The sequence below is a fragment of the Muntiacus reevesi genome, chromosome 22, assembly GCF_963930625.1.
Source record: "Muntiacus reevesi chromosome 22, mMunRee1.1, whole genome shotgun sequence".
In the NCBI taxonomy this organism is placed as follows: Eukaryota; Metazoa; Chordata; class Mammalia; order Artiodactyla; family Cervidae; genus Muntiacus; species Muntiacus reevesi.
The window spans coordinates 13385631-13396931 of NC_089270.1; the positions used below are offsets into that span (position 1 = coordinate 13385631).

General features: G+C 56.0%; 1 protein-coding gene across 1 annotated transcript in view; it reads right to left on the minus strand.

Moving 5' to 3' along the window:
* Positions 1 to 10975, minus strand: part of CRMP1 (collapsin response mediator protein 1) — a 61890-nt gene extending 50915 nt beyond the window's left edge. The window contains exon 1 of the mRNA XM_065914404.1: positions 10595 to 10975. Within this exon, the coding sequence (XP_065770476.1) occupies positions 10595 to 10975 (381 nt within the window). The remainder of the gene's footprint in view (positions 1 to 10594) is intronic.
* Positions 10976 to 11301: the final 326 nt, after the last annotated feature.

Here is an 11301-nt window from a genome sequence, read left to right on the forward strand (position 1 = left end):
CAGGATTACTTAAGTAAAAGCTCTCGGCACACTAAATACTGGCCTGTGAAGCCCAATGCCTTATGCTGAATGTTCTGTGTGTTTTTGAGGAAGCAGGAAAAGCTTCCATTGTTTTTATCAGCTTCTCAAAGGAGTCTGACCCTAGAAAGTATTTAAACCAGTTTGCACTGTGTGCTAAGCCACTTCAGCCATGTCCGACTCTTTGCAACCCTATGGACTGCAGCCCACCAGGCTCCTCTGTCCATGGAATTCTCCAGGCAAGAATACTGGAATGGGTTGCCATTCCCTCCTCCAGGGGATCTTCCCAACCCAAGGATTGAATCTGCATCCCTCATATCTCCTGCATTGGCAGGCGGGTTCTTTACCACTAGCACCACCTGGGAAGCCCAAACCAGTTTAAAAGATGCCCAATAACTAAAGTTTTATTTTGAATCTATTTTGTTCTCCATGCTCAGAAACAAAGAATAGCAAAAAGAAAAAAGGGGGGGGGGGAGAGGAAAAATAGTTAAGAAAAATCCAAATATTGTACTTAGAAATTGTACTAAAGAACTGGGAATAATTTGGAAAGGAGAAGGCCCTAGGTAACTGAGAAATATCTTCCAGAGCCTCCAGGAGTATCAGTGTGAAAGAGGAAGAAATCTGTGAAAAATTCGAGGGCAAAAGGCAGACTCTCCCTCTCATATTAAGACTTTCCAACAAAAGAACTGTCCAGGAGAAAGCAGGCTGCTGTGCAAAATGGTGATCTCCCTGCCACTGGAGGTAAGCAAGGACAGGGTACTTAAAACTCCCACACTAGAGGGGAGGCTGGGGGTGGGGGAGAAGCACTGGACACTCTTTTCTGCTGCCTCAAATGTATAAACACAGAAAAAATTAAAAGGTTTTTCTCAACTTTGATGCTGTATAAATCAAATATTTGCTTAGGACTGAATCACTAAGGATCTATGAATACAGTCTAATATTAACATAAAATACATGTGTGTATGCTAAGTCGCATCAATCGTGTCCAACTCTTTGTAACTGCATAGACTGCAGCACACCAGGCTTCCCTTTGCTACATAGAGAAATTAAGTGACTTACCAAAATTACACAGCAAGTAAGCAGAACAGCTAGGATTCAAACCCAGAGAGTTTGGCTTCAGAATCCACATTCTTCCACGCTGCCTTTATCACCATCCTCCCAGCTCAAGAACTTCCAGAGGCTTCCTATTACCCTCAGAATAAAGTCAGAATTTCCTATAACTTGGAGCTGAAGTATCTACTCCAATTCTGTAAAGAAAAGGGATCTGAGGCCCAGAGAAGGACTGACTTGTCCAAGATTAAACATCCCATTTGCATTTAAGCCAGACTTAGAACCCATGGGCTATTTCCGTCACTTTGGGCACATTCTTCCTGACTTCTAAAGCCTTGTAGAATTCTCCAGTTCCCCGGCCATTCAAATTTATTTCAAGATTCTCATCCTTGGATTCAGCATGTAAAATCCTCACTCTGCTGATCACATTCATTCTCCAGCCCAGGTCTTGTCCATGCTGTTCCACCTGCCCTGCATGCTTTTCCTGTACCTACACCAATCAAACCCCTCAACACCTAGCTCATGCCATCCCCCAAGCCCCAAGAGACCAACTCCAATTGCTTCTGGCAAGAGCTGAGCCCCCCCTTCTCTAAACACCTCTAACACCTGTGCTCTATTCCAGAGATTGCCCTCTGGTCATTTTTCAGTCATTCCAAGTATGTGCAATTTTTCATTTAGCTGGAAAGGTCAAGATCATGAAATATGTGTTTCTAACCACCCATTGCATCTTGCATAATTCAAGGAACAGAGAAGATCTGCAGTTAACAGTCGCTGATTACCTGTCATTCTGTATCTTCATCTCCTGTGTTGGGGGGAGGGAACGGTCATCTGTTAGTCACTCACTGTGTGCATTCACAAACGTTATATTATGTGTTTTCATGTGCTCAGTCTTGGCCAAGTTCATTATAAAACACAGGCACTCAGGGCTAAGTGGCTACGGTTATGTTAGAGAAGATGTCACAACGCAGTATCACCTGCATGCTCTCTGATACACTTTTCAAGAATCTAGTTTAAAATAATTTTACCCCAAAGAATATGGCCAACTACTCCTTGTCTCATCATGAACTTGACCAAGCTGAGACTGTCTGCTTCTGTGCCCAGGATGACAGAAGCCCCAGTTCTGAACCAGATGTCAGCTAGCCCTGCTCTTGTGGGCCAGATCACTGGCGCAGGTTTGGTCTCTGCTCTTCCTTGAGTCTCAGTCCTGCTAGTCTACTTCCCTCCGATTTTACTAGATGCATGACAAATCCCTGTAGGCATCTCAAATTCTTTACATAAAAAGGCACCAAGATAAAGCACATAGTTTAAGGTAGGCTGAACACCATCTTTGGGAAGAAACAAGCTTTTTGCACATCTGTCTATTAGGTAATTGAGTCTGGTGTACTTTTTATTTAATGATCACTTTCTTACCTGTTCATCTCATCTTTAATGTTTGAACTAACACACACTCACACACAAAGATTTCAATCCGACGGTGACTATTTAGCAGGCAGACCAGACTATCTACACTTCCCTGCTTGAATGGACCTCTTCATTCCTCCACAGGCCACCAAAGAAGCTTTAAAGACTTTGTCATCTCAGTTTACTCTTTGAGAAACAGGCTGCCTTCCTCAGAAGACCCAGTTAAAGATCACACAAATCCTTTTTTTTTTTTGAAATCCTTTTGAATGCCATAATGGTCTGCAAACATCACAAATGGTCAGTACACATGAAGTCTTATTTGTAATAATAATAATTCTTGAACCATCTCAGTGGACACTCCTGCCTCCCCTTTGAAGGCTCCATGGGGACACAGCGCATCTGCAGGGCCCCCAGCCCTGGGCCTTTGTTCAGAGCCACACCCAGGATGCCCTCCTCACTTAACCACCCAAGTGGGCACAAAAAACCTGCTTTAAATTAATCCTGGCTGCGCCATTATTTTTTAAAAAGCCACACGTGAAAGGGAGTTTTATTAATATTAAACAATCCTTGGGGGCTGAAACCAAGTGTTTTGATTTTTTTTTTTTTTCCTCTTCTCTATCAGGCTACTCTAGTATCTCAGAAAAAGGTGGAGGCAAAGAATAGAGGAAAAGACACCAGAGTCAACGTGAGTAGAAGAGGGCTCCTGTGACTCAGCTGTCCCCCGCCTTTGTCCCCACTGTGCCCTATCTGGGGTGTCCCTTCTCCTCCTCTGCTCACATCCTCTCTCCCATCTCTGATTTCACTGCCAAAGCTGCTACCTTATCCCCTTTGTTCAGACGAGCGAGCTGAGGCTCAGGGGGCACAGAGACCCAACATCAAGGGGACTTACGGATGCATCTTGGTCCTTTTGACAGCCCCAACTACTTGGTCTCTCCACAGGCCACACACACACCATGGCTGCCAAAAACATCTTACCTGTCTCCAGGATTTGCTCTAACTGCACAGAGAAGCTGCGCTCAGATGCAGAGGTCGGGCTCCGCAATGCTGACTTCCCTTCAGTTTCTCCAAGGGGTCACACTCTTTGGCCTCAGGGCCTCCCCTGACTCTCAGAGAATCCCCTCCCTCCTCCCTAACTCCCTCCTCCTCTCGGAACTGGATGTAGCTGCGATGGTCCCCTCAAGCCTCCTCTATTTCCCTTGTAACAACCCCCGCCCTTCCTACACACACACACTTTGTTACCATTTCAGGCTGAAATGTCTGTCTTTACTAAACTCTGCAATGGTGAAGGACACGCCCATCCCATGCCCACTTTCCTTAGTGCCCAGAAGGTGCATGGAACAGACCAGATCCTATTATTATTATTAACCTACGAACTGAGTACTATTGAACAGGTTAAGGGAGCAGCAAGTGAAGAGCCACAATGCCCGTCCACTCACTGGATGGCATTCGGTTCTCGTCACTTCTTGCCCATTATCAGCCAAAGGTTCTCAAGAAGCGGTAGGCCCTACAAAGGAGCTCCATCCAAGTCCATCGTCTCTGGCTTCTCCTCTAACCACACACCCTTTCTAGCTGGAGTGGACTACATGCTCAGTGGCTCAGTCGTGTCCAACTCTTTGTGACCCCGTGGACTGCAGCCTGCCAGGCTCCTCTGTCCATGGAATTTTCCAGGCAAGAATATTGGAGTGGCCTGCCATGTCCTACTCCAGGAGTGGACTACGTGGACTACATTAAACACAAATGCCTTGTCAAGGACAACTTTTCCAGGAACCAAGGGTCATTTTCAGCATCTCTCCTCCCCACACTACTGGAGCTGTCAGAGCCACTCATCTAATTCTCTTTAACACATAGGTTGACTGTCTGCTTTGCACAAAGGACTAAAGAAGCAGGATCGGCCAGAAGTTCTGAAGCCATTGCTGTGTGCCCACCAAACACTAAACCCTTTGCCAGGGTCCTCTTGAATGCTTCAGGATCCTGTGAAATAGCCAGGGTTTGCCACACTTTGGATAGCAGAGCCCCAAGGCTCAGAAAGGAGGCAGAGCAGGGATGAACACCCATATCCATCTGGTATAAAAGCCGGGCTAGTTCAGCTCCACTCCAGAGGGTCACAGCCAGCAGGCAGAGAGACTACTGCGGTTGTATAGACAGAACGATACAACTCCAGTGGCACTGCTCCTATAGACCCACCTCAAAGACCATCTTGCTAAACTTCCTTCATGGAAACGGGGGTCCAGTACAGGATATACAGACCTGCTGTGGTCCATAGCCACAAAGGTACCCAGGCCTCCGAACTCATCCGTCACTGCATCACCTCCATCTCCTGCCTCAGTTCCCCCGGGTGCAGTGTCAGAGTCCAGAAGCTGGGACTGGTTTCTACAAATATTCCACACTTTCCTCCCACACTGCCTGGCCCCAGGGCAACCACATCCCTCCTATGGATTCTTAGCCAGCTACAGCATTAAGGGATTGGTCACATACACCTCTGTATCTCAGAGGGCACGGATTAGGGATGGCTAAGAGGTGGTCCCATCTTCTCGGGTCACATCTCTGGATGTGACTCAGCAATGGTCGGCTGACAAGACCTGAAGCTGGGCCAAGGAGTTTTCTAAGGGAAGACTCAGTCCAGAGTCGGGCAGGAGGCAGGGCTCTTCTGGAGAGGACGGGGACCAGCCCCTTCCCAACCTTCCTATCAACTGCATCCCAGGGCTCCAGCCTCTGAGAGCTTTAGGTGGACAAGGCCTCCTTCAGAAGGCTTATTGAGAAGGTTCAATAAAACAAGATCCACAATACACTGGGCAGATAAGTGGGTAACATCAGTTCCTTTCTCCTTACCCAATGTGGCCCTCTCCAAGGTGCTTTGGGGCTATCCCTGAGCTTTTATCCCTTCTGGATAAAGGAGGATGCTAGATTTCCTGTCTCAAACCTCAAGCATCTTCTCGAGGATTCCATGGAGATGGAATTCCAGCAGACCACCTACCAGCACCTAGCTGCTCAGATACCAGCCACCCAAGGCCCATGGTTTGCCCCAGCACCCGAGGTCCACATCCCTCAGGAACCGTGTAGTTCAGCTCTAGAGACCGGCAGGCAGCGAGGATGGAGGCCAGGTCTCCAGGCCCCGCTGTGCCCTCAGCTCCCCATCCTGAGACAAAGCCGAAAGACCTGGGATCCTTTGTTTCCGGCCACACCCAGGGACCCAGAGGACCGCTCACCCCCTGCCGCCATTCCTAACCCCCACCCCCAACCCCAGTGTTAACCCTTTCAGGGCCACAGCCCCCCCCAGAGCCTCTCCATCAGGTTATTTTTAGCTGCCGTGAGGATTGGGAGGGGCTCCTCCATCATGGCGCTTGTCTCCAGGTCCAGACTTCCACTCCACCGGTCTGGGCGGGAAGTGGGGGGCAATACTCGACCCTTTCCCCTTCTTAGCAGGCAAGGAACGCTGCCGCGAGAGCCCAGAGCTGGACGGTGCAAAGCCCCCCCTTCTACCCCCGCGCTGGAGTTGCAGCTCCAGGACAAGGAAGGAGCGGGTTCGGACCCCCGCGCCCCTCCCTCTTTTGTTCAGCTCCGCATCCTCTCAGTCCGCGCCATCCTCTGGCACATCCCGCGGCGAAGGGGGCGGGGGGCGGTGGCCGCGGGGGAGGCGGCTGCAAGCCCGCGGGGAACGGGACCCGAGGCTCCAGCCCCGCCCCGCCCCGCGGGGCTCCCCCTCCTCCCCTTTGTCCCCAGAGGCTGGGGGGGGGGGGCCTCCAGAGCCGAGCCCGGCCCCGCCCCACCCGCCGCGCCGCAGGAAGCCTGGCCGGCCTCCCCTGCGGACCCCGGCCGATCCGCGAAGCGCCCACCCCCCACTGAACCGAGACCGGCGGGGCTCGGGGGGGCGGGGGCCCGGCTTACCGTGATGTGCGGGATGCTCTTCTTGCCCTGGTAAGACATGGCCCCCCTCCCCACCTCTGGCGCCCTCGGCCCGGCCGGGGGACTTTGTGGGGCTGGCTTTCGCTTGGTGCGGCTGTCTCTCGGTCCCGCTTCCCGCGGGCGCGGCGACAAAGGCCCCGGCCCAGTGACGAGAGGCACGGAGGCTCGGCTGCCCGCGGCTGCTCGGCCCGCTCGCCCGCCGCCGCCGCTCCGGCTGCCTGCACCGCCCGGCTCCGCGAGGAGGGCGGGACGAGGGCGGGAGGAGGGGGCTGCAGACAGACAGCTCCTCCCGGCGGCGCGGAGCCCAGCCCGATTCGCCCCTCTCGCCTCGAACCAGGAAGCGCTTCCCTTCCGATCACCCCCTTCCCGGCACTCCGCCCCCCGCCCCCCAACCAACCAGCCCCGCCGACCCCCGCCCTGCGCACACGCCCTCGGCTGGGCCCCGGCCTCGCTCTGGCGATTGGGTAGGTCTGGTTTTTTTCAGGGCTCTTTTGAAAGCCAGAGATGGACTTCGGATGCGCAGGCGGAGACCACGGGCAGCGCCACAGGTGTGCGGTCCCGCATGGGGGGCGGGGGGCGGGGGGGGGCTCCCGGAACGTCTGTGTGGGGGAGGGAATGTGGGCCGGATGCCCAGAACCACCCTCCAGCTCGGCTGCTGGAGTGTTTGAGGATACGGTCCAGCAGCCTCCCGCCTTTGACCTCTCATTCCACAGCCTCCGTGTGTCTGCTGCACCCCTCGCAGCACAGCTCAAGCGCACATCCAGCCCCAAGTCCAAGCCTTTATTCAAACTGTGCCCTCTCTCGGAGTATCTTACCTCCTCTACCAGACTCATCTCTTTTCCATGAAGCTTTTCTCTGCCGCCCCTCCCACCCCCATTACTGAACGCGTCTCTCAGAGGACTCAGTACGAACCTCCCTGCAACAGCAGGGACCCCCAAAGACAAGGCTTTAATTAGTGGCTGACCTGCTCTACCGTCTGCAGGCCACCCCCCTCACATCACACAGCCCCCTGCCATCGGGGCCACCGGGTCATCCCCAGAGCCTGTCTACCAGACAGTGATTGCTGATTTCAGAGCCAGACCGTTGTCACTAAGATCCCCGCGACCCCCGGGGCAGGCTAGGGGTCAGGCGGGGGGTGGGCGGAGAAGGAAATCCTGGTTCCCAGTGGAGAGAAGGCCAACCCAGCACCCACAGTCCAGATGGTGCTTCGGGGAGAGGTGAGGAGCAGGCTTTGGCATGGTTTGATAAACTTGACGAAAGAAAAAGAAGAGCCCTGGCAAGCCCCCATAACACTAGACAGGTGCCCCAAATCTCCAGGCAGGTTAAAATGCCGGCCTTGTAACTTTCGGCCTACAAAACTCAAACCCCGCGCACAGGTCCTGTTAAAAGACCCCATCTTGTATACGTCAAGCTGCCACCCAGAGGGAGGGTGCGCTAGGCCTGCTAAAGCCCCCCGCCTACCCACCCCCCTCCTCTCAGGTTAGGGCCTGAAGCCCTTACCACCAGCGCCACCCTGGAGCCAGCCCTCCAGTCCAGGACGGAGACCAGAGATGCCTGTGCCTTAAAATAAAGATGGAAAAAAATAAATAAATAAAGATGGGATTGTATGTTCACAAGAGAAACAGTTTAGTATTCCAGGAACACTAGGCCATAAGCTTCCCATTTCACAGGTGGGAAACTGAGGCTAACACACAGGTAAAATCTCTCTTGGATATAAAGCATGTTAGCTGCAGCAGAGCAGTATCTGGAAGCCAGGTTATGGCATACCCAGTCTGGAGGTCATTCTCCTACATTCACTCATTCAGCCTCGGCTCTGAGCGGGGTCCTAAATTCTTGCTGCTGACCGGAAATTGGGGTCTCCCTCTCCCCCCACTCTATAGTCCCTTCCTCGGCGTTGCTAAGTGCTAGATTCCACGAACCAGGGAGTCCCCAGGGCCCATCTGGGCAGGGGAGCTCCGGGGGTGGGGTCGAGAACTCGGGGGAGGGGCGCGGGTTCGCTATTGGCCAAACAGACCACAGCTCCCGAGTGGACTTCCCGGGTACAAAGCGCCGCATTCGCTCAGCCTTGGGCCTTGGCAGACGCTGCGCCTGCGCCACCGAAACCCCTCCTTCCTCCCCAGGAAAGAGGTTTATGGGTTGGGGGGAGGGCGCGGGTCCCTCTGCAACGCGCAGGAGCAGCGAGGCCCGCCGGCTCCGGGACCCGAGCCCCGTGGCCGCTCGACCTGCGGAGAGTAAAACGCTCCCCCAAGGGAGACCGCGAGCCCCTTGGCTTCACGGTCCCGAACCTCGAGTGCTCCTGGGGTCCTTGGCGCGCCCGAGACGCTGCCTTTTGTCCAGAAACCATGGAGAAAGGGGAGCGGGCTAGAGGGGGAGAGGAAGGAGCAGTGGAAGAGGAAGCGACCAGCGTCCCCAAGGGCCGAGGAGCGGCTGCAGAGCCCTCAGGGGCCGAGCCCAGGGCCGATGCTGGCGTTGGTGACATTGACCGCAGCTCCTGATGGACGCTCTTCCACAGCTCCCGGCTGTGCACAAAGCTCTCTCGCCTCCCTGACACTCCACCACGCCTTGAAAAAGGCTGGGAGATGCCACCCCCATTTCACAGATGAAGAAGCTGAGGCTCAAGAGGACGCACAGCTCTGACTGGAAACCACGGTTTTCCCGTATTGGCCTCGGTTTCTAGGTCCGCGGCCCACGAAGCCTCCCTCTCAGGCTGTTAATCCTGGATCGCAAGTGAGGTCGGACAGCAGGGAAGGAGGTGGGGAGGGAGAGATAGAAAAGGGATACGGACGAGAAGACGGGACCCTCTCGATATCTCCGTTCCTTGCCCCCCTTCCCGCCCCCACTCCAGGGCAAGGTAGACCTTCCGCGAGGCTCCAGATTCAGGACCACGGAGAGTTCCCGAGCTCCCCGGACAGAAAACCGGGGGTGTGAGGATGGGGGCTGGAGGAGACCCACAATTGGGTCGGAGCAGCCACAGGTCGGCCCAGCCCCCATTCTTCCAGGAAGCCCCCCTCCCCGATTTCTGTCCAGATCAAACTGCGGCTCCCTCACTGTATGCCTCTCATAACATTTAAGGGAAGAAGGGTTCATAAAAATGATGATAATGATAAAACTCATAACACACGACGAATGTTTATTGAATGCTCGCTACCTGGTGTCATTAACTGATTTAATTTTCACAGTGAGTCTGTCGCGCCCACCCTGGCCTGGGGTGGGGCTAGAGTGCCAAACAGGGACCCCAGCACCCATAGTGGCCTGGGACCTGGGCAGTGCTCAGACATGGAGTTCTGGGGTGAGGCGATGGCTCTCCGGCCGTCGGGTGCTCCAGTTTCCGTTCTCCAAGCACCTGACCATATATCCCACAGCTGGGTCGTCTATCCATCCATCTTCCCCCAGTGGCTCTGGTGACCACCAGCTAAAGGGAGATGAGCCATAGGGCCCGAGACCTGGCGTTCCCTCTGCCTGATGTTTCCCCCGCTTTCACGAGGAGGAAAACCTCCAAGTCTACTGACCCCTCTTCAAATCCCTGCTCTGTTTCCAACTTGCTCTGTGAAGCAAGAACACTGGCGTCCTGCGGGACTCAGAAACATTCTCTGAAGGTGTCGGGTGATTGCGCCTCGCGGTTTCCAGGTCTATCTGCCCGAGGATCTCAATCTTTAACCAAATCCTTCCCCCCAGAAAACACAGAGGGAGCACTCAAGAAAGGCTTAAGCTTTAAGCCATGTAACCAGAGGCATTTCATTAAACCTCTCCCGGCGCCAGTGACATAGGAGGTGCTCTATAATTCCTCATGAGTGAGTGAATAAATGAAGGGATGAATGCGGAACAGAGCTACTCGTCTTCTTAAGCAGAGAAGGAGGACCTTGGTATGAAATTAACCTCAGAGGGCCCTCTGCGCTCTAAGGGACCATGTGGCGGCTTTAACCAACTTACTTCCCTTCTCAGAACCTCGGTCTCTCCCTTTCTGCAGAGGAGGAGCAGGGGGCTGGATCTCGAAAGACCCTCTGGAGTCTCAGGGACTATGCTGGCCAACCCTGACCGAGTGGCCAAACCTCTCCGAACCTGCTGTACGATGGAGTGGGGGAGGGGTCTTGGGCGCTCTCCCAAGCCCGGGGGCAGCGGCCCCCAGCACTCCGGCCCCCGGGCACTGCCTCCGGGCAGCCCCACGCCCCGCGCCCCGAGGGCCCCGCCCCCTCCGTCCGGCCCACGCGCGCCCCGAGGGTACCTGGCCATTGTCCCGGCCGAGTGGCAGGTCGCGGGGCGCGGGGCAGCGGATGCGCAGCGCGGGCGGTCTGTCGTCGCGCTCGCCCGGCGAGCTGACGGCCGAGCCCGAGGGCTCGCTCACGTCGCTGGCCGTGTCCTCGCTGCCGCCGGGCCCCGGCAGGCCGACCGCATCAAGCCGGCCAGCACTGCGCGGCGTGCGCGCCGAGCCGCGGCGGCCCACGCTGTACGCGTCGAAGTCGATGGTCTTATTCTCGTAGGCGCCCTCCACCGCGGCGAACATGCCGCCGTACTTCTGGCGCGGGGTCTGCGCCGCGCTGCCCGGCCGCGCCAGGTACACGGGCAGGTCATCCTCCGTGTTCCACGCGCGCCGCCGGTCCGCCATACCGGTCCAAGGCCGGCTGCCCGACCGCGCCCCCGCCCGCCCGCCCGCAGCCCTGGCCACCGCCGTGCGCCGCGCTCCGCGCTCGGTGCGGGCCCGCGGCTGCCCAGGCGCGACTGCGGCCCGGGCAGGGGCGGGCCGGGGTGCGGGCCGGGGCGGGGCCGGGGCGGGGCCGGGGCGGGGCCTCCGGGCGGCTGTCGAAGAGCACCGCGGCCGGCTACAAAGGACCGGGAGGCGGGGACCGCGGCGAGGGCGTGGAGGGACCGTGACGTGCCCTCGCCGCAGCGCCGAGGGCGGGCAGCCCAACCGCAGTGCCCCCGCCGCACCCC